The 27,784-nt window shown below is 50.3% G+C and overlaps 1 protein-coding gene across 2 annotated transcripts in view; it reads right to left on the bottom strand.

Moving 5' to 3' along the window:
* Nucleotides 1–27,784, bottom strand: part of RECQL5 (RecQ like helicase 5) — a 769,601-nt gene that overhangs the window by 481,819 nt on the left and 259,998 nt on the right. For both annotated transcript variants that reach the window (XM_086930748.1, XM_086930749.1), the window contains 3 exons: nucleotides 15,945–16,056; nucleotides 15,679–15,841; nucleotides 13,547–13,629 (listed from right to left, as the gene is read on the bottom strand). In XM_086930748.1, the coding sequence (XP_086786874.1) occupies nucleotides 13,547–13,629; nucleotides 15,679–15,841; nucleotides 15,945–16,056 (358 nt within the window). The remainder of the gene's footprint in view (nucleotides 1–13,546; nucleotides 13,630–15,678; nucleotides 15,842–15,944; nucleotides 16,057–27,784) is intronic.

Raw genomic sequence — 27,784 nt, 5'->3', positions numbered from 1 at the left:
GGCTGCCCAGACCCACCTGCAGCACGTTGGCGCCTATCCTCCAGGCCAGCCAGCCTGATCTTCAATCTGTCCCTGAGGGTCCTAGCAGAAAGTTGCTGGCAGATAACACACTCCTCAGGGCCATGATCTTCTGGAAGGCACACGATGCAGACATCATGGGGGTCGCTTTTGGCCTTCTTCCTCTCACATGCTGGGCACTTGACAAAAAGGCCAGGCATTTCGGAGCCCCAAAACGCCTAAAAACAGCACAAAAGTGAGAAGAGAACACCAAGCAGTAACAGCAACACTTTTAAAAGTTAAAAGTGCAAAAACGAATTCAATAAACCCTTGTAAAAGGGAGAGCTCAATGCCAGGGTCCTGTAAGCAGGAGCCGGAAAAAAGAACTGAAGTAAGAGGGACCTGCTATGCATTCTGGGATACTGGGAGAAGTTCTGGAAAGTTCTCTTAAAGGCACAGTATCCTATTTAAGCCACATAATGGCAGCCTATGGGGCTTGTCTGTCCCTACCTTCCTCTCTATCATTCCAGAGTCTTTGACTGGGGGAGGCAAGTTTCTCTATGGTAGAAACTGCAGGCTGTGTTGTGTGTGGTGTTTTTTTGGTGGAAATTCTAGTTGAAGTACTGGACAGTGTAGCCTGTGGATATAGGCTGCATTATTTGTCTTTAAATTCTCTCTTAAGTGTCTTTGCAGTTTCTGCATTATTTTGACACCTTAAGAGATTATTTTTGATTGCCGGGGTCCACGCACATGGGCGGGACTATTCACTAGATTATGACTATACACAGAGATCCCCTACTACAGAAGCTGGTGTATGGCGGTTGGACAGAAAAGGCCCGCAGCTCATCGACTCTCCTGGCCGATGTGATGGCCACCAAGGAGAACAATTGTTACTTACCTGTAAACCGGTGGTTCTCCAGTATTGGTGTCTTTCATAGATTCACATGCTTGAATATTCCCAGCCGTCGAAGTGGGAGCCCCACGGTAAATAAAATAGCAATAAAATCCCAATAAAATATGTATGTAAAAACATAACACATAAAAATTCACACTAGAATAGTTGCAAATACCAAGTCATATTTCCACATAGGAATACATGGCAGGAGAGAAAACATTTGCAACATATCCCTGTCATTATGTTAGTCCAAACTACAGCCAATCAGGCGCAAGCACCCCTCCAGAACCTTCTCCTCCGAGGCTCAGGCCCTCAGATTTTCGTAGCACAAGAGTGACAAAAAAATCTAGGAGGAGAAGCGAGCCTCTGAGGGGAGGCGGGCGGGACGCATGTAAATCTATGAAAGACACCAATACTGGAGAACCACCTGTTTACAGATAAGTAACCATTGTTCTTCTCCAGTATTAGGGTGTCTTTCATAGATTCACATGCTTGAATAGAATAGTGAGCAGTAATAGCTGGCAGCAAAAGCAAAATCAGCAATGCATAGGTATGAGGATGCACCAATAGCATAGCATAGCCAGAAGGAATAATAATAATAATAATAACAACAACCTTATTACACAAACCATATAGGTGGAGGGCAGAAAGCAGAGGCTCACCTTAGTTAAAAAGATTGTGAAGCACCGCTTTTCCCACTGCTGTATCGGCTTCGTTGATAGTTTCAAGGCAATAATGTCTCGTGAAAGTGTGCCTGCTGGACCACGTAGCTGCTCGGCAAATTTGATGAATCGGCACACCAGCAAACAGGGCAGTAGAGGATGACATCGCCCTGGTAGAATGAGCTCTCACTGAGGATTGAAGAGGCTTGCCAGCCTTCTGGTGACAGACGGAAACTGCAGAAGAAATCCAACGTGCAATAGTTGGCTTGGTGACAGAACACTCCTTGCACATGCGTCCGTAGGCTACTAACAGCTGATCAGATTTGCGAAAAGGGTGCTGTCCTATCGATGTAAAATTTAAGGCAGCGCTTAACGTCCAGAGAATGTAAACGCTGCTTACTGCTGGAGATTGAGGGTTTGAAAAGAAAGTCTTTAAGAGAACAGGCTCATTGGGGTGAAAGTCAGTGGGCACCTTAGGCATGTAAGCTGGGTTTGTGCGAAGCACTACACAGTCCGATTTGAATTGGAGAAAAGGAGGCTTAATGGTAAAGGCGTGAACATCACTCACGCGACGTGAAGAGGTTAAAGCAAGGAGAAGAGCCACTTTCCAATTTAAAAAATTTCAAATCCTCCTTGTGGATAGGCTCGAATGGTGCCTTCATTAATTGTGTCAAAACAATGTTGAGATGCCAGGTTGGTGGACAAAGCCTAATGGGCGGGAACTTCCTGAACAGTCCTTTAAAGAACTGACGAATGATTCTGGACGAGCAGAGAGAGGAGGAGCCATCCTGCCGGAAGCGAGAAATCGCCACCAAGAAAACTTTCAAAGTGGAGTGGGAGAGCCCTGACTGTGCCAGCTCTAGAAAGAACGGAAGAAGCTGAGATGGAGTAGAATGAACAGGATGAATGTTGGCAGCCACGCACCAGTGACAGAACCTTTTCCATTTGAGTTTATAAGTCTTTATTGTAGATGGAGCTCTGGCATTAGCAAGGATGTCTCTGCATGTTGGCGGGATGTTCAAATGGGCAAATTCAAGGTGCTCAGATTCCAGGCTGATAATCTGAGAGAGGGGTCCGGATGACAGATCAGGCCCACGTCCATCGTGAGGAGATCCGCTCGAGGATGAAGGAGAATGGGTTCACACTGAGAAAGAAGCAGCAGTTCCGAGAACCACGCTTGTCGAGGCCATCTGGGAGCGATCAGGAGAATGTGGCACGGCTGTCTCCGCATCTTCCACAATACTTGAGGAACCAGTGGAATCGGCGGAAAGGCGTAGGCGAATAAGCCGCACCAATCCATCAAAAGGGCATTCCCGGACGATTCTGGATGGGGAAGCCAACTTGCAAAGGACGGGCATTTCCGGTTCGCTGGGCTCGCAAAGAGATCTATGCTTGGATGACCCCCAACGCCGAAAGATGAAGTCCAGAGTCGGTTGATGTAGCTACCACTCGTGTGTCGAGGATGTGGACCTGCTGAGGGCATCCGCTAGGATGTACGAGATGCCTGGTAGATGTACTGCAGTCAGAGTAACGTGGTGCCGAAGCGCCCAGTCCCAGATAGTTTGTGCCAGCCAAGACAGGAGAGGAGATGTGGTGCCGCCCTGCTTGTTCATATAGTGCATATTGGTGGTATTGTCTGTTTGGATGAGCACTGATTCCCCCTGGATCAGAAGATGGAACGATTTGAGAGCCAGAAAGATGGCCAGCAACTCCAACCTGTTGATGTGCCAGGAGCGTTGAAACTGAGTCCATTTGCCTTTGATGGACAGCCCCTGAAGGTGTGCGCTCCAACCTCCCAAGGAGGCATCCGTGGTCAGAGTGAGTTTCGGAGTTGTAGTGAGGAATGAGGTCCTGGAAGCTACGTTGGACGGCTGCGCCCACCACTGGAGAGCCGACCTCATCCGGGCGGTCACACAAACTAGATTGTTGAAGGAGCCGGTGACCTGACGCCACTGACTGCCCAATTCTTCCTGAATTGGGTGACTCCTGAGCCTGCAGTTTTGTATCAGAGTGATGCACGAGGACGCCATTCCCAGAAAAGACTTCAATATACGAACGGAAATGGACTCTTTTGAACAAAGGAGGGTCACCTGGTTTAGAATCCGCAGCTGACGCTCGTGAGACACGAATGCTTTGGCTAGTGACGTATCCAGAGTGGCGCCTAGAAAAGTCCTGCAGTGAGCTGGGTCGATCTGAGACTTCTCGGCCTTGATGGAAAGGCCGAGGGAGCGAAACAAGTCCTGACAGAGTAGAGTGTCTCGAGACAGCTGGCTGTGAGACTGCGACTTGATGAGACAATCGTCCAGGTAGGGAAAGATTTGGACGCCCTGAAGACGCAGGTAAGCCACTACTGGGGCCAAAACCTTTGTGAAGTCACAAAGGGCCGACCGCAGGCCGAAAGGCAGCACCCTGAATTGAAAGTCTCTCCGCCCCACCCGGAAGCGCATGTACTTGCGGTGACGAGGAAGAATTGGCACATGGAAATAAGCGTCCTGGAGGTCGATGGTGGTCATGAAGTCGTTCTTGCAGAGAAGACGTAAGATCTCCATCAGCGTGAGCATGCGGAAGGACTGGCACTTCAGGTATTTGTTCAGTGCACGTAAATGGAGGATCGGACGCCAGTCGCCTGTCTTTTTGAGGATGAGGAAAAACCGGGAATAAAATCCCATTCCCCTCTGAGACTTGGGAACCACTTCGATGGCACCCTTCTCAAACATGATGTAAATCTGCTGGAAAAGTTCTTTGAGGTGCGCAGGAGGTGGACCAGCTTGTGGAGTATGAGGAGGAAATTTTACGAACTCCAAGGCATGGCCCTTTGATACAATGTCCAATATCCAACGGTCCCAGGTGATTGAGGACCATTGAGAAAAGAACAGGGAGATTCGACCTCCAACCTAGCGCGGGAAAGGAAAGTCATTGCCTTTTGGAAGTGGAACCTCTATAGGAAGATTTTCCACAATACGATTTGGAAGTTTGCTGGCGTGAGGACTGCTGCTGCTGGTTGGGATACCGCCGATTTCCCTGGCCATAGCAACGGTATTGATTCGATCTTCCACAAAAAGAAGAGGTGGTGCCGCGTTCGCATGCACCACGAAAGGGCTGTTTGCGGAACTGTAAAGTGCCCAAGGAGCGAGCCGTTTCGGTATCTTTCTTCATCGTGGTCAGCGCCTCATCGACATGCTGACCGAAAAGTGACTCACCGTCATAAGGCATGTCGAGAATTTTTGCCTGGACCTCCTGGCGAAAAGAGGTAGACCGAAGCCAACCCTGGCGCCGTAGAACAGCCGCCCCTGCAAGTTGACAGAAGACAGTGCAGGCAATATCCACGGAGCAGTCGATGATCTCTTCCGATGCTCTTACCCCGTTCTGGAAAATTTTAAGAGCCTCCGCCCTGGAGGACTCCGGGATGAGGGCAACCAAAGTGGACATGTCAGACCACATCTGACGATCGTAACATCCCAGTATGGCCAAAGCGTTAGCGGCCCTTACAGTAGTGGAAGCCATAGTTGGGAACTTTTGCCCGATGGCATCTAGGCGACGCCCTTCGAGATCCAGAGGAGCCGAAATCGGGTAAGATGGGTTTCTGTAACGGCGCTGGGCGGCCTGGGTGACTACTGAATCCGGTTTAGGCTGCGCCACCAGGCAAGCTGGAGAACCCTGGGGCACCTTCTACTTTTCACCAATCGAGGTAGTTGTGCAGGGATGGAATTCGGCTTTTGCATCAACTTGACTCCTTCATTCCAGATGAAGTCGATGATTGGGACTGTCCGAACTTGCTTGAAAGGTTGACTCTTAAAGTCATAAGAAGCAGTCCCTTCCCTTTGAACCATAGGAAGTTTAAAGCGGAATGCCGCCCTATCCATGAGTTGGTGGGAACCTGCAATGTCAACGGGAGGGGAATCCCCCAGAGTTGCAGGAGGTGGGGACAGCGTTTGAATCTGGTAATCATCCCAGTCTTGCATATCGCCATCACCATCAGTATCGTCATCCTGCAGCTCACCATCCTCTCTGTCCGGACGAAGATTACCATCATCGTCTTTATACACTGTAGCATGGACCTGAATAGAGGTCTTACCCGGAGCAGGCAGCGGTGCTGATTGCGGCTGTGGAACAGCGGTAGGAGGTGGTGCAGGCGCAGGTGCCTGTTGCGGCATCGGAACAGCGGTAGAAGGTGGTTTAGGACCAGGTGCCGTAGGCAGAGGCGAACCATGACGAGATGGCGGAAAACGCCTGTTGTAGTCCTCTAGCATATACTGAAGATTGGAAATGAGGGAAAGCGGAATTGATACCGTCGGAAACGGAGTGGACGGCTCTTCCTCCAGAGAATACAAGTCCTCATGATCATCCCCATAGTCCTGACACTTTAAGACTAGTTCAGAAGGGCTACGTGCTGCCCGGAAATGATCATCCTCCTCGTCGTCCTCAGAAACCGAGTCTTGCTCAGAACCTGTCGCAAACAGGGGTAACGAGAGCTGCGTGTCACGTGGAATGTCAAGCTGTGCCAAAGGCACTTGGCGACGTTGGTGCAAAGGGTCGGCGGAGGAAACACCAGACCCAGATGAAGGAATCGGCACCAGAGGCAAGGATGCAAAGGATGATGACACCACCGTCGACAAAATAGTCGTTGAAGCGTCGAAGAGGACTGGACAGACGTCGGCGAAGTCACCGTCGATGGAGCCACCATCATCAGGGCCACCGTCGACGGAACCACCGCCGACTGAGCCGCCGCCGACGGAGTCATCGACTAAACCGCCGTCTGCGGAACATTCGTCGACAGAGTGGCCGACGACGCGGAGGCTTTCTTCACAACTCTCGCCGACGTAGATCCCGTTGACGACGAGAGACTCTTCCTCGACGTCGAGGCGATCAGAATCGTCAACGAGACAGTTTTAAAACTGAGGCATACCTTTGTCGACATAGACGCCGTCGACGGACCAGAAGCGGAAGTCGTCGTCACTGTTGTCGTCGACGAGCCGGAGACGGCAGATCTAGTCGCCGGGACGATCGTCGACGATTTTACACGTTTTAAGGTGGAAACGTGCTTAGAAGAAGCCGTAGACGCCTGAGAGTCAGATCTCGGGGGCGTCAACGTAGCAGGAGGAGATGGGGACACCGCAGGAGCCTTCAAGAGTGAGAGTTTCTTCTTCAAGAAGGGAGAAGGTAAATCATGCACACTGCTACGCTTTGAGGCAGCTTTAGAAGTACCTGACACCAGGCTTTCTGCACCAGAAAGAGCCAAATCCTTGTCCATCAGCCTTTGTAACCAGAGGAGGAGGCGACCCTCCCTGTCCTTTAAGGTCTTGGTGGAGAAAGTCCTGCAGATTTTACATTTGCCTACTTCATTGTCAGGATAGAGGCAGTATATACATTTCTTGTGGGGGTCTTCATAATAAAGTCTCAACTTCCCACAAGAACAACAAGGTCTAAACAAAGACTTCTTACTTGAAGACATTGTAGAAAGTACTGGAAAACCAGAGAAAAGTAGAAAAACTGAGCAGAACTCAGGGAGACTCTTCACACGACGTGCAGTAGAAAACCTGAGGGCCCGAGCCTCTGAAGAGAAGGTTCTGGATGGGTGCTTGCGCCTGATTGGCTGTAGTTTGGACTAACATAATGACAGGGATATGTTGCAAATGTTTTCTCTCTTGCCATGTATTCCTACGTGGAAATTATGACCTGATATTTGCAACTAATCTAGTGTGTATCTTTATGTGTTATGTTTTTACATACATATTTTATCGGGGTTTTATTGCTATTTTATTTACCGTGGGGCTCCCACTTTGACGACGGGGAATATTCAAGCATGTGAATCTATGAAAGACACCCTAATACTGGAGAAGACCATCTTTATTGTCAAGAGTCTGAGAAGACTTGTATGCATGGGTTCAAAGGGAGATTAAATCAAAAGTGTTAATAAACCGCAAAAATGACCGAAAGAAATCCCTTAACTGTGTCAGTGTCAATAACAAAGGAAGACCCCCTGCCACTGATGTCCAAAAGCGGAATAGCGCACTCTTTAATGGAATAATAAATTCCTGCATGCGGACCAAACCAACATAGGTTAAAGAAAATAAACTACTATGCGTGAATTATACAATTATACAAATTTAATACAAAATGTGATCACATTATAGAATTTCAAAAATATAACAATCCAGAATCCATATTGAATCAATAATATAAGAAATAAAAAGTACAGAAATAAAGATAATTCTCATCCCCCACTCACAACACCATTCTTACCTCCTCAACTATTTCTACTCACAACTAAGTTCTCATATACCATACATACTAAATTCTCATCACTCACAGTCTTCATACTATCCTTTTGTGTGTCTACAATGTGGGTCAAAACCCGGTAGGATATAACAGTAGTAGGACAAGTAGAAGTCATCCAAGTATTGTTGTATAATATGAACTCCAACTGTTGATGTATATTTTCCAATACATTCAAATACACAGAGTGTGTCCCTGAAACATTAATTCAAACATGGAGAAGAAACCAGGGAAAAATACTAGTATCAAAAAGTAATTCTGTAATATATACAGTAGAATAATACTTAATACAGGTGCCACAATAAGACACTATAATGTTTATAGTTGTAATCATTTGGCATAGGGTTCTTATGATGTTCACATTCTAATGGCCCACTCCTAATCTTCGCTGACGCGCGTTTCCGTGACTCCCCGGTCCGGTGTCACAGCTTCATCAGGGCGTTCAAGTGGTATACTCCAATAGTACACAGTGGAATGAAGAGAGGGGGGGGGGGGAAATGGCAACAAAACTTATATATGATGTTCTGAAGAGAACTGCAAGAGTGTCAAAGGGCAAAGGGGAACATACCCCTCAAAAAATCTGAAAGCAGGCAACAGTTCTCTCAGAACCGAAGGGAACCTTCCTGGTCCCGGAGACGTGGGGAGCGATCTCATGCGATGTAAATCTCTACCACGCGTCATAGTGGATTACAATAGATCCAAATATGAATCAATTAAAATGAGCAGGCCATCGGTCCATAGCTCCGCATAGTGCGGCCTCCATAGAAGCAAGGTCCGGAATGAGTCGTATGTTGGTTTGGTCAGCACGCAGGAATTTAGTATACCATTAAAAGTGAGATATTTCACTTTTGGACAGCAGGGGGATCTTCCTTTGTTTTCTTTTTCATGTCACTTCCCCTGGCCCCCTGCCCACATTTTCCAGGGCCCTCTTTTGTTTTATATTATGGTCAGAGAAAGGCCTTGCTGGGCTAAGGTGGACAGGGGTGCAGAATTGGGTCAATGTGCTTCTCAGCTCACCAAGCCACAATCATTTTCCAACAGCAGTCATATTTTTGATAATCAATGCCTGGCTACCAGGTTGACGTAACCGACCACAGGAGGAAGATAGTACCCTCAATTGTCGCCACTCAATCTCCACACATAAAGGGGGAGTATGCACAGGTTCGGTTGCAGGACCCTGCCTTGTTGTAACGGCAGCAGATTCTCTTGAAAGTCTAGCCTGATCAGAGAACAGATGATCATGCTGAGGAGTTCTGCATGATCATCTGTTCTCCCCAACCTGGAGTTCTGCCCAACCTGGAGCTACCAGGGTGACTTGGGCCTTGTCTATTTTTATCTTTTTCATAACTCCAGGGAGGAGCGGTATCGGTAAGAAAGCATATAGGAATCCTGTATTCCAGTTTAGTTCAAATGCATCTCCAAACAAGAGTCACTTTGGAAACACCAGTGCGCATAAGTGCTGACATTGACAGTTCCCAGCGGGGGCGACTAATTCTAGCCAAGGTTATCCTCGGTCCAGAAGCCACCTCCAGATGCAGACACCACTTGTGGTCCACAATGCATTGACAGCGGAGTTTGTCAGCCCCGGCATGTAGAGATCCTGCTAGGTGATGCATGAGTCATAACCAGAAAAATGGCCAGACGTGCCAGCTATGTCCAGAGGTGCAGAGCTTCCAGGCACAGGGTCCAGGACCCCACTCCACCCTGCTTGTTGCAGTACCACATGTAGTAGTGTTGTCCGTGAACACCTGGACCAGCTTCTCTTTGATGGAAGGCAGCAGAGCTTACAATGCTAAGCAAAGCGACCTCAGGTACAGGAAGCAGACGTGAAGTAGTCTCCACCAGAGGTCTCTAATCTCCACCTCTGCCAGGTGGCTGCGCCAGCCTAGAAGTGAAGCATCAGTCAACACTGTCAGCTCTGTGTGGGGAAGAGAGACGGGTCTGTTGCTGACCAAATCGCGGTCTGTTAACCACCACTGCAGATCTTTCGCTGTCTCATTCGAAATCAGAATCAGGTCTGACCGATTCCCCTGCTGCAGCGCCCACTGAAGCTTTAGATACCATAGCAGAGCCCGCATATGCCATTGATGGTACTTCACCAGCAGGACGCAGAAGACCATCAGACCCAGCAGCCTAAGTCATTCTCACCGAAATCCAGAACTGAGGTGGAAGCATCGGGATCATACCCTGAATGTCCAAGACTCTCCCCTCCAGAGGGTATGCATGGAATTGCACTGTGTCCAAAATGGGTCTGATAAAAGGGAGTGTCCGAGAAGGACTCAGGTGTGACTTCGGCACACTGAGATGGAGATGCAGGAGATCCACTATATTCTGGAGGTGGACAATGACTGGACTGCCTGTGGTAAGCCCTTCAACACCAGTTGTTGAGGTAGGGGACGACTGATATCTCCGACCTTCACAGATGTGCTGGAACCACCACGATCGCCTTTGTGAACACCCATGGGGCACTGGGAAGGCCAAAGGGGAGCACATCGTACTGGAAATGCTCCTGGCCCACCACGAATATTAGGTAATACCAATGCAAATTGGCCTGCAAGATGGGAACATCAAAATAAGCATTCTGCAGGTCTACTGCTACCATCCAGTCTCCAGGGCTCACCGCAGACAGGACTCGAGCTACTGTTCATTTCTCAGGAAGGCATTGAGGGGAAACAGATCTAGAAATAGGGCAGAGGCCTCCTTTCTTCTTTGGCACCTGAAAGTAGTGGGAATAGCAAAAACAACCTATTTCTGACGTTAGCACCCTCTCGATGGATCCTTTGCCCAAAACAGCCTGCACTTCCTTGGGCAAAAAGGAGAGGTGGTTCTCAGTCAGCTGACCCAAGGACAGTGGCAGGGGCAGCAGGGTTTCCAAGAATGTTAGCGTATAACCCCCACAAGTAAAATCTGGAAGCCCACTTGCCTGAAGTTAAGCCTGGTCATTGGTGCAGGTGGTACCCGATCCAGCCTCGATCTGGGTACCTGTGTGGTTGCAAGGGCATACTAAATGGGTTTTGAGGCTGGGGCTGCCATGGAGGGGTCTGGGGGGAAAGACTAGCTAGATCTCTGGCCTTGGTTTCCAAGGTACTTGTGGGAGCCGTGTCGGTGGGCACGGAAAGGCTGGGGCTGTGCTGGGTCTGTTGGAAAGGACGTAGCCACGAAAGGAGCGAAAAGCAGGGTGATACTGGGGTGGGGCCATGGCAATCCAAAACGACCAAGGGGTGACCCTAATCTCCTTGAATCACTCAAGCACTGAATCAGGCAGATGACTTCAGCTTGCGTGGCGGCAGAGTGACACCGATGAAGCAATAGACCTACTCAGCAATGCTGTCCCATCAACTACCCCAGCTGCTCTCCTCACCCCATAGCAAAGGAGGGCTATTCCTCAGTAGCCACACTAGGAGATGCCATACGATCTCTGGCGAGGTGTCCTGGCCACTGGCATCTGCCAGCTCATCATACCATTTATCATCCAATTGGGTCAAAGGCTCCTCATGGGACTCAGGGTAGCCATAAAGCTCTTCGGATCCACCCCAGTCAAAAAACCCACAGGTCTTAATCAAGAAAAGGAGGCACCATCTCCAACCCAGACAGTCATTAGGGTTCGTTCAGCAGCAGTGTTGACATCAAATGACACCGGTCCGGCTCCGTATCGGAGTCAGGAATGACTACGGGCTTGGCACCAGGAATAGCACAATAGCACCGAATCACAGCAATTTGCAACCAGTCAGTCCAGATCCAGGAAGGGTTCCAGAGGGCCCAATTGGCACCGAGGGCAAACCTGCTGATAGAAGTCCAGTCAGTGCACCTTCCAGAACCGTGGGCCCCAAAAGGTGCTCCAGAGGGGTCCACAACCCAAAAATGAGGTGCACACCCTCATGGAAATCCTTAAGTTGGGTGGGGGGGTCACTCTAGCTCTGGGAAATTCAGGGAGGTGCAGAGCAGATCAAGGGTGTGGCTCCGCAAGTGAATGAATGAATGAGTGAATGAATGAATATAAGTCTTATAAAGCGAGGACTTAGCCCAGGGGCATCAAGGCGCTGCTGAAGTGGAGTGCAGGAGTGGGGCCTCGACTTGCAGAGGGATTCCTGCACCTCATCTGATGATTTGGACCAGCGCAGCGAAGAGCGTCTCAACTTCTGGGATTTTTTATGTTTGAGGAGACTTACCCGATGATGACTTGGATCTCGACAATGACCAACAGGAATGACTCAGAGAGTGGGCCCAGGACCTTCCACCCAACAGAGACCTGAACAGCTGCAGAGACCTCTAGTGTCAGACTGCCAGGAGCATCCTTTCCTGCTCCGAAAATGCCTTTGGATTCATGGTGCAACAGTCAGGACAGTTCCTGGAATCATGGTCTGACTCCAGGCACCCCAGGCAAACCAGGTGTGGGTCTCTCACAGACATTTGCCTGTGGTAGGCCCCAAAGGGTTTAAAACCTACTGGTGTCTTTGGGGAGATCCCTAGCCCACTTGGAGCAAAAATGCTTAGAAATCTGACAAAACAAGTAGAAAATCTTGCATAACCCACCCAATCCAGTTCCCGCATAAAAAAAAGAAAAAGTAGAAAAGGGGTAAAAAATGACAGTGGTAGCTCTTCCAGATCGGCGCTGTGGGTGCAGAAAGAAAAGTTCTGATGTCAGAGCACAAGGGTGGTGCCCATATACGCACCGTGCACGTCATATACGGAGTGGGCGTGGACGATGCCAATGCGGAGCCATTCAATGACACCTACTGATGCGCAGGGGTAATGCTCAGATTTTCCAGATCTAGTCTGATGCCTGAGGAGTATTCAAAGGTAAGGAATCTGCGGCTAGAAGTCTCTATCAAATTATAAACATTTCTCTTCTTCGAAGACTTGGTGACCCAGAATCCACTGCCAATCCTCACCTCATCTGTTACGGGCTTTACTGTTCCATTTTTGGAGTTCAGGATAACAAATGCAAAGCACTTAAATGGTTTTATGCTTAAAGTCTGCTCAATATAAGAAGCATTAATACAAATGAACTCAAGGGTGTGCTGCTCTGGGCTCCACCAGGATCCGCCTCAATAGAAGCACTCTTTTGAAGAAGGACTCTGTGTACCCAGAAATGTTAGTAATGTAACCTGAGGAAACCACTACTGCAGGAATTTGGTAATGATATCACTAGCCTCTAGTAGGGCCTGGCTCTTCTTCACCAGAGGGACTCAAAACATGGAGCACCGGGATAGTCTACAATACAAAGAAAGTGTATCATGTTTAGCAAGCAGCACAGGAAATGTGAGATGTCAGAGCAGGACTCCTTTACCAGTCACATCAACCTCTATTTCTCCATGCGCCACATCACATCGATATCATCTTTGAATAATATGTTTGAACCACATCACACTCCTATTTTAACCTCATTCGAGTTAGTTGCCCCCACTGCTCTCCTGAAGCCTGACTCAACCCACTTCTTTTAGGAGCGCAGTCCACGCCGTTAAACCATTCTCAGGTAGTTGGACAGCCCAGTGAATTAATGTTTTCCTGCAAACATGCATCTGCAAGTTAAATGGCAACTAAGGCTGATAACATTACTTTAGTACTGGTCACAAAAACATCTCCTTAACACACTTAAGTCTCAAGACTGGGATAATAAAATGTTCATAAAAAGTAAGTTATCAGTTAAAAAATCATACATAATTGATAATGCTGTAAAAAGGTAAACCTTTTATACAGATCTTGCCTCACTTACCCCAGTGCCTCACCAAAGTCGACCATCGCCTCAAAGGCAGCCATCGAAGCCTTGTCGCTATCCTTTATTCCTCCTCGCTTTGCCTGGGTACAAAATGGAAGAACAGATGAATGCAGCGCCCTCCTCTTACCACAATGATAAAACTAGAGTTCGTACAACACCACAAGAGATACAACTAGAGTGTTACCCAACTCTAAAATGAGGACCCTCATCTGAAAACACCAACATGTCCTACCGACCCAAACTTGAGGGAAACGCAGGGCACACAAATTAACACCTTCGCTGCTAAGGCAATTCCCCTCCTGTGCTGGAAATTGCTATTTTCATTGTTTTATGACGAGCTGGGCTCGTCATCAGCACACGACCACTGTGCACCATGACGAGCCCAGCTCGTCATCAGCATCGAAAGGGTTAAGGAAGATCCCATGGCCCTCATATCCACAAGTGAGTCCCAGGGTTCCCACTGTACGGAATAAGGGCCTCTACCTAACCACCAGGGATAAAGCTATGGACCACTTCAAAACATGAGAGGCTTTAAAATGCATATCTTTGACAGGTAGGAGTACAGACAATGATCCTCTGTTACTGTAAGTGTGCTGCTAACAACTGGGATGAAAATCAGAGGTCGCTCAATCAAATGTGAAAGATAACACTAGAAGAAACGGGGAAAATATCTACCATAGAAAAACAAACCACCCCAGAATTCTTCTACAAACTTCAAAGACCACCTGAAGTCATTTAAGCAGCAGAGTTAGGATTACTTAAATCAGATGGGGCTCCATATTGGAAGTCCGCCCTCTATTTACCTTGAAGGGAATTTGTATCCCTTCCCTTTTTCTCTACCGTTTTATGTATATAAATTATGGCAATTGCAAAATATGGCAATCAGGTTAGTTTACACCCAACAAAAATGTGATTGGTCTCCGAGGTTCTCTAGGGCCTGCATTGCCTGTCAGTAACCTGAAGTTACATGGTAAAGGCCCTCCGATTCCCTGGCTGGGCGTTTCATGGCCAGGTTAAGATAAACTCCAGCAATACAACCCTCATCTGCCTCGTTTCTTTAGCAGACATTTTGTCAAGATGCCTTTTGGTGCACGTGCTCTGACAAACAATATATTGTGCGATCTGAAATGGGTTTTCTTTGTTTTTTCACGTTGTAGCTTCTGTGTTCAGAGAGAAACTCTACCACCTGCTGGCTACCGAGAGAGAGCTAGGATACCCAAGCTACCACTTTGTGCTTGCCAAACTCTCTCTATTTTGAAGGAGATTTACCCAAATTCTTTCAGTGTGGAGCAACTATCTCATATACTGAGGAACCATCATGAACCTCACTCCTGGAGTGTCAGTAAGGAAAATAGTAGTGTGCGTGCGGGGAACGGGGTCCTCAAGTAGTTTGGGGTGAGCAGATGAGCCACACATGCATGCTGGACTGCAGTGGCCACTGACCTGCTTGGGGCAGCGCATGTTAGTGTAGCACATTGGCATTTATATCCAGTAAGATACTGTGTTAAACACACTCTGTTGAGATCTATTGTTTCAAATTCGGCTTGGATGTGAAATTCCACTCAGCTTGCATAGTATTTCCCACTCCGAAAGTGCACGGAGTTCCGAAAAACGCAGAACTGTGTTTTTTCCTCGCACACCAACGTTAAGTTGTGACTGCAAGCAAGGAAAATCTTACTCTAGACCACCTCCCTGCAAGATTTCTCTATGCGGGCAGTCGTGGATGACCGCTACCGCCCGCGTTGAGAAACCTTCAGTTTGCATTGAGGAAGCTGCCGCTGGAGTAGAACATCTTACTTTAGTGACTGAAAGAAGCAGCGCCCTCTTGCACTGCACACGGTGCCATTCGCACTGATTTTCCAGCACGGGACAACACCCAGTGCTAAAAATCAGCATGAATGGTGTGACTTAACACACTCCGCCACTTGCGGAACTCAGAGTAGCGTGGTGAAGTTTTTTTTGGTCACTTCTCCACGAACTCGCCCTGGGCCTAGTTCAAATCTTAACAGGGTTTATAGAGCCATTTATACGCTTGAGGCCAGGTAACAGCTGCACCTGCTAATTAGGGCATTACAAAAAGAAAATTGTTACTGCAAGTACACTAGAAAGACATTTTTACAACAACTCACCTGGCTCTTTGCAGTATCTTTCTTGATCAGGAAGCTGACTTGGTCCCGGTCGCATCGGGAGTAGTAAAGTCGGCACCAAGAAGGCTTCCCATCTCTACCAGCTCTTCCAGACTCTTGGTAATAGCCAGCCATTGACTTAGCTAGATTCCAATGAGCTACAAATCTAACAGTACAAAAAAAAGGGACAATGTGATAAGGGGTCAGAGTCAACAATGTAGCCTCATTCTGGCAACCAGATGAAAACTGTCAAGACTACAGCCACTTACCGGACATTGGCCTTGTCCACGCCCATGCCGAAGCTGATGGTAGCTACTATAACTGGAACTACTTGCTCCATCCACTCACTCTGAATTAAAGCTCTGAGATTTCCATTTAGTCCTGCCAGCGGGGATAAATATAAACAGAACTGAATTATTTATAATCTCTCCTTGCAATGCCTCCTGTACCATACAACAGCCAGTACTAACATGAATAACCATCTATTCGAGGCACGTGTGCTGTAGATACACATGCTTTGCCCTGCCATCTAGTTTTGGGTACGGATGTTTGCAAGTTGTTTTTCTTCAAGGAAGTATTTTCCGATCACAAAGTAAGGTGACGAACTCCCCTTGTCAGTGATAGTGCGCATGGGCATCAACTCCATTGTTTTCTTTCCGCCATCAGGTGCGGACATATATTGCAGCGCTCAGATTGAAAACCGTTAATCAGAATCCCGTTGGTGCACAATTTACTCTACCCTCATTGGTATGGTGCGTGTCGAATTTCAATAAACTTTCATTATCCAGTCGGAAAACTCTAACCGCGGCCTTTGGGCCTATCTCGTTTCCCTCCATCTAATTGAATTGAATTGAATTGAATTGAATTGAATTTTTTATAAAGCGCGTAGTTACCCGTAAGTATCCCAGCGCTAAGATCCAAACAACTGAGGGTCAAACTGGGACAGATGGAGAAGGCAGATCATGGGAAAAGGTGCGTTTTCAGCCTACTACTCACAAATCCATTGTCGTGTCTTCTGACAATGGAACGGACAGCAATTCAATTTTGTCCTTGGTGCCATTCCAAATACCCATGCACCGACCTTCATCAGGTCTGTAACCTCGGTCTTTCCCCGGATAATAAAGAAGACTACTGTAACACTTGTCGGTCGTTCCGATCCAAAAAGACTCCGCCGGACCATCGGGCTCGACGAAGAGAGATGCAGCGGCAGAGTATCGAGGACACCCACAATATCTTCAGAGAAGATATAGAGAACAAAGAAATAGAAGCATCAGCAACGGAAGAGGAGGAAACTTTCTCTGTCCAGGAACCGGATTCAGAGTTGGAGATCAAACTAGAGTCCGGCAACGTTCCACCAGGACAAGGTGCTGCGAGTATCAAAGCCCATTTGTCCACCAAACTTCCTTCCACCTAACAAACGCCTGTTGGACCACCACTGCCATCAGGCCATGGTAGACACTGAGGCTCTGATTCCAACGCCCCACCTTCCGGCTCGGCACCAAAACATAAAGTCATGCCTCCGGCTCGGATTCAAGCCGAGATGACACCCTTTCGAATCTGAAACATGCGGGCTCAAAAGATAAAAGATAGACCCAGCTCGGCACCAAAACGTTCATCACCAAAACAAAGATGCTCCTCTAAAGCCACCGCAGCCTACTCTAGAAACCATGAAAAAAAATAATCCAAATATACCCTGACGATGGGCACATTACAACTAAGCCAGTAATACCATCTTCCCCCAAAAAATAGACAATGAATATAAAAACCCTCTTAAAAAGAAAAAGGGGGGGGGCGTGGCCAAGATGGCGGGGTGAGCGGACGCTTCCTCCCGTAGCTCCTCCGGCCCGGCTCAGCTCGAGCCCCGATTCCTGCGCCTCTCTCCCCCCGCGGCTGCACTGCGGGCGAGAGAACTGTGCCGGAGTTCCTGGGGCACATTTTGGTGCCACTTTGACTTCTGAAGCCCCGGGGGAAGTTCCCGAAAAGTTTATTCGGAGATCGCTCCGAGGATTAGAGCCCGGGTCGCCCCGAGGAGAGGAGCCTGGAGGCGGAGCGTAGTGCGGCGCTGTCCGCGCGCCTTGGCTGGCCCGAGTACTGAAAAGCGGAACGCCGGAGATCCCGAAGGAGCGGACTAGACGGACTCCGCGGAGCGAAGTGGCTTCCTGGCGGTGCCCTGGTGGCAAGCACCATTGCTGGGCGACGGACTTTAGCCCTGTACCGGCGATCCCCACTATCCGGGGTCTCGAGGGGCGACGCCTTGCGACCTCCGCGCCCGGAGGCGCTGGATGGCGGAGTCCGAGCAGTGCCCGAGCCGGGCAATCGACTGGTGATCGGGGGGGGCACCGGGTTCGCACTTTCCGGACCCGTTATCATTTGAGAGTTGCCCACGGACTTGCTGGCCCGGGCTGCCTTCTTGGGTCCCACCCTCCCGCCATCTTGTCTTTGTGTGGCTGAGCCCGGTGGCCCCTGCCCGCGCCCTTCTCACACGGGAGCCTCGACTCGTTCTGGCGCCAGCTCATCTACTGCCCTCCCTGGGAACACGAGACGGGAGGCCTACTCTTCGGACATTGCTACCTGCCCTGCTGGCCCGAGGGCCGTCTTGCCCATGCCCGGACCGCCATTTTGTCGCCTGTGACGCACTACTCTTGTCCTCGGCGAAGGCCTCACATCTGGTGCCCGCGAGCGGTGGCGTTCGCCTACAGCAACTAATCCTGGGCTTTGCCGGGCCCCAAGATGACTGGAAGACGTGGCGCGGCACGGGGTGATCGCACCTTGCCGGAAATGCTCGGCAGGTCCCAGCACCTACGCGACAGGACGCAGCCATCCCCGGGGGCCTCCCGGGCATCAACGGACGCAACTGCGGGCGAGCCGCCGGTCACGCGGTCCTTCATGGAGGACTTATTCACCTCCCTCAAGGAGGAATTTCAGACTCTTAAGACCGAAGTGGCTGGAGAGGTCCGGGAGGTGCGCAGGGAAGTCGAGGGCCTGGGCGAACGGGTCGAGACTGTGGAGACGGCGGCTCACCGCCGCGATGAGGAGATAACCCATCTCCAACAGGACGTCCTCCGCCTCCGGGAGCAATGTGTCGAGCTCCAGGCCCACTCGGAGGACCTCGAGAACAGGTCCAGGAGGAACAACATCCGGGTCCGGGGTGTTCCATCCGCCGATGAAGGTGCGGACCTAGTGGCTTATCTGCAGGACCTGTTCCGTGACATCTTGGAGGAGGGAGCGGATTTCCCCATCCGCATTGACAGAGCACACAGGGTGGGCCGCCAGCGCCAGTCATCGGCACCCCCGCCTGATATCCTGGCATTCTTGCCGGATTTCCCTTTAAAGGAGCGCATCATGACTGAGGCCCGTAGGAAGCAACCATTGACCTTCCGCGACAGACCTGTGGCGCTCTTTCAGGACCTGTCTGCCATCACACTGCAAAAGCGCAGGTCTTTCCGCATCGCTACGGACTTTCTGCGAGAGCACGAGACAGCCTACTCCTGGGGTCACCCCTTCCGTCTTATCTTTCGATGGAATGGGGTACTGCATCAGCTGCGCTCCTTACAAGATGTCTGCGGGGTGCTGGGTCTTACTGCTACGGAGGAGGACGGGGCTACACCCGCATGGAGGCGCCCCGAGCGGCGGGGCCGACGGAGGTCGAGAAGGCGCCCATCGTCAGCGCCAGTGAGTCGCCCGGACTCGCCCACCATCAGAGCTGACATGGCGGAGGCCCTGAGGACTGCGGCCAGGACCCTGCCTGAATCTACGGGTGTGGCCTTGACGGCCTAATTTTCTCCGGGGGGAGAGGCTCTTAGCTTTCACGATGCTGGGCTGGGGGTTGGGGGGGCGGGGGGGTGGTGTGTGGCTGGACGTCCACTTGACTGTTTTCTGCAGACTCGCCCATTTGGGCTAGACTGAGACTATGGGGTGTTGTTTTTTGCTTTTTGTTTTGGCTGGTTGCCATCAATGGTTTTTGGGGGGGTTTCATTGTTGGTTTGTTGTGGGGGGGGTCCCGTCCGAAGCTGACCGAACGAGTACGATGCCGCCTCTGGCCTTCCCTGCGCCCCTACCCCGCGCGCCCCCTCCGCTGATCCCCCGCCTGCTGCATAGCGCGCGGTTTCCCTGGAGGCGATGCCACCCCTGAAAGTAGTGACCCTTAATGTCAAGGGTCTGAACAACCCCGTTGAGCGTAGGGCGATCCTCTCCCTATTGGAGGGGTCGCAGGCGGATATTTGCCTCCTGCAGGAGACCCATTTACTCTCCAGAGATTGCCATAGGTTGCGCTCTGCCAAGTTCCCCACGCAACTTTTTTCCTCTGCTGCGACTAGGACCGCTGGGGTGGCCATTCTTCTAGCCAGCTCCTTTAGGGGGGAGGTGCTGTATAAACATGCCGAGCAGAAGGGGAGGCTCTTAGTGTATCGCATGCGCTTAGGAGGTGTTACCTTTACGGTTGGTTCGGTCTACAGCCCAAACGATCACCAGGATCGTTTCCTGGACTCGGTATTGGTGGACGTTACTGCCTCGCCCGATCGCCATGTCATCCTGGGGGGAGACCTGAATATGGTCTTCGACTCCACTCTGGATAGGTCTGCCCAGCGTTTTCCGCAGACAGGGGAGCTTTCTAAAGCGGTGCGGGACCAGATTGCAGAGATGGACCTGCATGACCTCTGGCGCACCATGCATCCCACCGATAGGGACTACTCCTACTTTTCCCACGCACACCGCACTTATTCGCGGTTGGATTATCTTTTGGTGAGCGGCCCACTTCGCTCGGCCGCCACGGCGGCGGACATCGGGGTCTTGTCTCTGTCCGATCATGCGCCGGTCTCCGGAGTTTTTGCGTGGCCGGCGCCCCCCCCCTCGAGAGGGATGTGGCGGCTTCGGGACACGCTTCTCCATAAGAAATCGGTGGTGAAGCGAGTGGAGGAGGTCATCCAGGACTACCTGACCCACAATAACAACTCTGACACGTCCCTGGCTACACAGTGGGCGGCTTTGAAAACAGTCGTCAGGGGGGAGTTTATCTCCATTTCCTCGGCGGAAAATAAGGAACGCCAGCGCAAGAGGGAAGAACTGACGGCGCAGGTTAGGGAGCTTGAGCAGGTCCACCGCCGGACGGGGGCACCTCGGGTTTGGAAGCAACTGAAGGCGGCACGAAAACTCCTCTCTGCGTTGGATCTAGATCGGGCGGAATACGCAGCGCTGCGCCTGAAACATGCCGTTTACACCGGCGGAGACAGGTGTGGTAAGCTCCTGGCCCATAGGCTTAGGGTTGCGCAGCAACGCAATGTGGTGAAGGAGCTGGTGGGAGTGGATGGGATCCCGGTTTCTGGTGACGCGGAGGTGGCAGATACCTTTCGATCCTTTTACGAGGCACTGTACGCTTCAGAATCTTCCCCACCGGGAGAGGCTGAGGCCTATCTGGAATCCGTGACCCTCCCGGCCTTGGACCCCTCCCAGGCGGACCATCTAGAGAGGGACATTCACGTGGAGGAGGTCATCTCCGCGATCGCACGGCTGAAGCATGGCAAAGCCCCGGGCCCGGATGGCTACACGGCCTTGTTCTACAAGACCTTCTGTCCCACTGTCGCTCCTCTCCTGGCTCGCTTGTTCAACTCCTTCTCCGAACCGGGCGCCATCCCACCGGACCTCCTCTCGGCGACTGTGTCGGTTATCCCCAAGCCGGGGAAGGACAGGACCTTGTGCGGCTCGTACCGGCCCATTTCGCTCCTAAATGTGGACCTCAAGCTTTACACCGGAATCTTGGCGGCCAGACTGGGTCTACACTTACCAGGTTTGGTGGAGGCAGATCAGGCCGGTTTTGTACCCGGTAGGCAGACGGTCGACAACACGAAGAGAGTGACGCACGTCCTGGAAAAGGCCTCACGCGTCCCGGGGGAGCGGATGCTGCTATCGGTCGACGCGGAGAAGGCCTTTGACAGGGTTCATTGGCCATACCTCGAGCTGGTCCTTGGGAAACTGGGGATCGGCGAGAAGTTCCGCACTATGGTCTTTAACTGCTACAGGAGACCGTCGGCGTCAGTGCGTGTCAATGGACACAGCTCCAGCAGCTTCACCATTGAGCGCGGCACGAGACAGGGTTGCCCTCTCTCGCCGCTCCTCTTCGCCCTTTATATGGAGCCGTTTGCGCAGAGGATCCGCGACAACCCGGACACTATTGGGGTGAAGATGGGGCAATACACACACACTGTCAGCTTATACGCGGACGATGTCTTGTTGACCCTAGATGACCCCAGGCGGTCGCTCCCTGCCTGCGTCCAGGAGCTGAACGCTTTTGCCCGCGTTGCGGGCTTTAAAATGAACATGACCAAGTCGGCTGCACTGGATGTGTCGCTCTCTGCCGACACCAGACGGGACCTTCAAAGTCTCTTCCCTTTGCAGTGGTCCTCCTCCACGGTGCCTTACTTGGGCATTTTGCTTGCTCCCACCCTGCCTGCCATGGTCGCAGCTAACTATTCCTCTCTAGGCAAAAAGATAAAGGAGGAACTCGGCCGTTGGAACAAGGGCCTACTCTCGTGGCTGGGCCGTATTGCGGCGGTGAAGATGACGATACTGCCCCAGATCCTGTATCTTTTCCGCGCTCTACCTCTTCAGCCCCCCGTGGGCTGGATACGGCAGGCGCAGGCAGACATCTCCCGCTTTGTGTGGCAAGGCCGTAAGCCTCGGATGAAGCGGGTCCTCTCCATGCTTGCCCCGGAGGCGGGAGGTCTCGGGGTCCCGGACCTCCGGAAGTACTTTCAGGCGGCGCAGCTCCGGTACCTGGTGGAGTGGAGCCGGTGGGAATCGGACAAACACTGGCTCTTTCAAGACCAGGCAGTTGCGGGCCGTACCCTCCAGGAGATCCCGTTCCTACGGCGCGTTCACCGCCCGCCTAATCTCTACGCCTCCTTTATCACCCGGGTCCCGCTAAGGGTGTGGGACGCGGTGTGTGAGCTACGGGAGCTCACCACTTTTCCGTCGCCGTTCTCTCCCATTGCTGACAACCCGGACTTCACTCCGGGCCTGGAGCCGGGGGCCTTTTCCCACTGGGTGAGTGCGGGATGTAGAGCGCTTTTCCAGATCTACGGGCCGGAGGGCGTGCTCCCCTTCCAGCAGCTCCGACAGGAGTTTGGCCTGACGGAAGGGGACAGACTGCGTTACATGCAAGTCCGCCACTGGGCTCTTCAACCCTCAGTGCGTGACGTCGCCGCCCGTACGATTACGCCCTATGAGCGATGGTTGGTGACCCGGGCCTCGGACGCCAAACTCATCACTGATTTGTATAAATTTCTCCAACCCCCGCCGTTTCACTACCATAACCCAGGGAGGGAGCGCTGGCACAGGGAACTGGGCAGGACCCTGAGCCACAAGGAATGGGACAAGATTGCGTATCGGGCGAGGCACTCTGCGTACCACACTGGGCTGACGGAAACCTTCACTAAAGTGTCCACCTATTGGTACTACACCCCGGAGCGGCTCTACGAGATGCGCAAACTAGGCGATAAGGGTTGTTGGCGCGGCTGCGGACAGGAGGGCACCCTCACGCACATTCTCTGGGAGTGCCCGGTGCTGTCGGCCTACTGGAAGGAAGTCTTAGATGAGGTGGATAGGCATTTTGAGATTGAGCTCCCGCGCTTCCCCGCGTATGTCTTGCTTGGCCTCCCCAATGACTTGATGTACCCGCTGAAATCCCGCAGGGGCAGGCAGATTGCGATTGCGCTAGGCTCAGCCGTTCAGAACATACTTGTCCTTTGGCGCACCCCCACTGCCCCCTCTATCACTGGTTGGTTGCATAGGCTCTGGCAGGTACTGGGTATGGAGAAGATATCGCTAACGGTGGCTGGGAATGTTGACCAGTTTGAGGAGCTCTGGCATCCCTTTTTGGCACTGCTGTCCACGGAATTTCGCGAGCTGACGTGCCCACGGTACTTGCGCCTCCTTAGGCTGACACCGCCGGCGCCAGCGGCGGAGTGATTGTGCGGATTGGGGACCGGGGGCTGGGGGTGGGAAGTGGGGTTATATACTTCTAATGCTGCTTTTCGGACGGGGATGTTGGGGTGTTGTCTTCTTTTCTTTCCTCCTTGCTTTTCTTTCTTCTCCTTTTCTGGGGTCGAGGGGCTGGTGGTATGGTATGCTCCTCTTTTGCTGTGTCGCAGAGTGTTATTCTGGCTTGGCCTTGCCTAGGGAGTGAGGGCCTACGGGGGGTTGTTTACAGTGACTTACTGCCTCATGTTTTTTGCCTTGTTACCCTCTGGGGCACCCTGCCTCCCTCTTCTTCTTCTGACTCGCTGCAACGTTCTGCTTCTTGTATTGTATGTTTGCCTGACCTCCTGCTCCCCTCCCCGTGTTTTTTTATGCCTTAATAAAATACTTTAAACCTAAAAAGAAAAAGGGCATGGCTACTAGCCCTATTACCATTCCTCAAACCCCTCCACCTTCTTCACCAGTACCTATTATACCAGCTTCAGAACCTCTACACATCACACCACAAGGCTCTCCAGGTATAGGAGATGACGATGACACGTATGATAGGCCACCACCAGATCCATGGGATAACTATAATATAATATAGATCCACCTGCAGCCATAGATCCAGATCTATATCCGGCTAAGCCTTCCCCTCCTGATGATAATACTGCATATCAAGAGTTAATTGATAGGGCTGTGACTTTACATAAGGAAGCCCTAGAAGAGGATTTTCTGTTTGAAACTATAGGAAACACAAGGAGACATCACAGTCATTGCCTATGTGAACGGGTATGATGCGACATGCAAACAATATTTTTAAAGATCCAGTTAGGGCACGTATCATAACACCTAGGGTGGACAAAAAATATAAACTCCCACCATCTGACCCAGCTTTTATTAAGGGACAGTTGCCTTTGGATTCTTTAGTGGCCTCTAATGCCCATAAAAGGACAAACTCACAAACCTCAGGGGTGGCACCACCTTCAAATAAAGAATCAAAACTAATAGATGCCTCAGGGGAAAAGAGTAGCTGCTCAATCAGCCAACCATTGGCGTACAGCCAATACACAAGGTCTGTTGGCTAGATGCAATAGGGCCCACTGGGACGAAATAGAAGATTTATTATAATATCTCCCAGAAGAACAGAAGAAAAGAGGGCAGGAACTGGTACAAGAAGGAAAACTTATTTCCAATTCTTCTATTAGGTGTGCGTTAGATGCTGCGGATACTGCATCCAGAGGAGTAAACACCAGTATTCTTCGACCATTCTGGCTTCCATCTGGCCCGCCTGTCTTGGTGCTCCTCCCTTGCCAAAACCCCACATCAAAAGCCTCGGAGTCTGGCTGGATAAATCATTGGATTTTTCTGTGCAGGCCACAAAAACTGCTTCCATCTGCATTGGTCTGTTGAGAATGCTCCGGAAGATTCTCCCATTGCTTCCTTTCCAGGCGAGGAGAATCATGTTTCAGGCCCTGATACTCTCCCGCCTGGATTATGGAAATGCATTATATCTGGGTGCTCCGGCAGCAGTGATCAACAGACTCCAAGTTACGCAGAACTGTGCTGCTCGACTCCTGTTTGGCATCCCCCGTGGCCAATCAGCAAGGAAGGCTTTAAAAGAACTCCACTGGCTCCCAATAGCTGCCAGAATGCATTTTAAAGCTATGTGCATTGTGCACAAAGCTTTTCACCGAACAGGTCCAGCCATTCTGCGCCCTCTGGTTGTACCTTACGTTCCATCAAGAACCCTTCGTTCCAGCACCCTTCATCTTGCCACGACAACTAAAGTCAATAGGGCCCGCTGGGGAGGTCGGGCGTTTTCACACTTAGCAGCTAAGATGTGGAATTCACTCCCGCCAAATATGCGGGAAATCAGCAATCTGATGGTCTTTAGGAAGACATTAAAAACTTACCTGTTCGCCAAAATATGTTAACCTTGCTATCTGCTCACCACACTTTTCAGTTCAAGCGCTGCGAGGCCTTAGGGTATGTGCGCGCTATATAAATATAATTTTTCATTTCATTTCATTTCTAAGAAGACACGCATGGCTAAGAATCTCTGGTTTCAAAAGAGAAGTTACACAACCTATCCTTAATGCCCCTGTTGATAAAAAACACCTATTCGGGCCTCAAGTGGACCAATCACGTGCGAAAATGAAGAAGGATACAGCGGTGACAAAGTCTATGGGAGCATTAATGTCTCCTTCTAACAGAGGCTTCTTTCGCCGCTCATCGTCGCTCATTTCATAGAGGAGGCTCCAAAAGTAATACCACTGATACGGCAGCATCTTCATACAAGACCCAAACACAATTCTCCCCTGCTAGACGATTTTACAAAGTTAGATATAGAGGATTCTTTTAAAGGAAGAGGTAGAGGCACACCAACACGTTCCTCTCCATTCCCTAACAAATAGTGACTTCATATCCCTTCCCCCCCGATTATTTTTCACCCGTCGGGGGAAGACTGCAACAATTTCTTTACATTTGGCAGACTATACTATCAGACAAATTGGTATTGGGCATTATCCAACATGATTATTGCCTGGAGCTCACAAACAACACTCCCAATATTCCACCTCGTACTCACAAACTCTCATTACAGCACCAAGATCTAATCAAACAAGAGGTATGGGCTCTTCTACAAAAAGGAGAGGAGCTATAGAACCTGTTTCACTGCAACATCAAGTGTTAGGGGTGTATTCACTCTACTTCCCAATTCCCAAAAAGGATGGTTCTTTAAGGCAAACCTTGGATCTCAAGCCATTAAACCTGTCAATATTATCAGAACACTTCAATATGGTCACACTTCAACAGGTGCTTCCACTTTTACAACAAGGGGACTTTATGTCAACACTGAATCTAAAGTACGCAAACTTTCACATTTCCATTCACCCAGCACATCGCAAATACCTCAGATTTGTCATAGGCCAAAAACACTATTAGTTCAAAGTACTACCATTCCGAGTAACAACTGCACCCAGAGGGTTTTATCAAAGGCCTAGCAGTAGCAGTAGAAGCAGCAGCTCATCTACGAAGACAGCAAATTAATATCTTCCCATATCAGGACGATAGGCTCATAAAAGCCAACACACTCAAACGACGAACCTTGTACATTAGTTGGGATTTACAATCAATGCACAAAAATCCCATCTTCAACCTTCACAAATGCAACCTTATCTAGGAAGTATTCTAAACACTCAAATAGCTCTAGCATATTCCAATAAAGCCAAGATAAACAATTTTCAAACACTGCTACTACACTTCCAAGACAAACATTATCTCCCAGTCAGGACCTTTATGCAATTACATGGGATGATGGCATCATGCATTGCAATAGTGCCTAATGCAAGACTAAATATGTGTTTCCTTCAGGAATGCTTAGCACGTCAGTGGAATCAATCACATGGTCAGCTAAAAGATCTAGACACGTCGCACTCATCGCTCTTTGCAGTGGTGGAACACACAAAATCTATCAAAAGGACGGGCGTTTATCGACCCTAATCCACACATCGTGCTCACAACAGACACACCTCTCACATGGTAGGGTGTACATTTACAACATTTAACAGGTTAGAGTCTTTGGACCACCAAACAATAAAACCTTAACATCAACTACCTCCAGCTGCAAGCAGTTAGTTCAGCTGGCGTTGAAAGCATTTTTACATCACCTAATAGGGAAAGTTGTCCTAGTCCGGACGGACAATATGACAACAATGTACTATCTACAAAAACAGAGGGGTGGGAGGAGGAAGGGGATAGACCCTCATTCTACAACTGTCATGCCTTTCTCAGAACATTTGGCCGTGGGGAGGGGGTGGTTCATCACATGATTAAACTATTAGCAGAACATCTTCCAGGAACAGATGACTTTGCCGACCTCTTCAGCAGGATGAAGCAACAATTCCACAAGTGGGAACTCCACCCCCAAGTGCTCCTTCCCTAGTTCCAGAAATGGGGGACTTCCATAAATAGATCTCTTTGCGGCAGCAGGCAACTCAAAATGCCCAGACTTTGCCTCGAGTTTCCCACACCTTTTATCCAAAGGCAATGTCCTATGGATGAACTGGTCAGGGAAAGTTGCTCACGCTTTTCTGCCTCTCCCTCTCCATCCATTTTTAGTTCAGAAGCTCAGCCAGACATCTCTCACGCGAAT

Source organism: Lissotriton vulgaris, chromosome 7 (assembly GCF_964263255.1).
Source record: "Lissotriton vulgaris chromosome 7, aLisVul1.2, whole genome shotgun sequence".
Lineage (NCBI taxonomy): Eukaryota > Metazoa > Chordata > Amphibia > Caudata > Salamandridae > Lissotriton > Lissotriton vulgaris.
The sequence above is the reverse complement of the archived record's forward strand: the minus strand, read 5'-3'. Positions and strand labels throughout refer to the sequence as shown.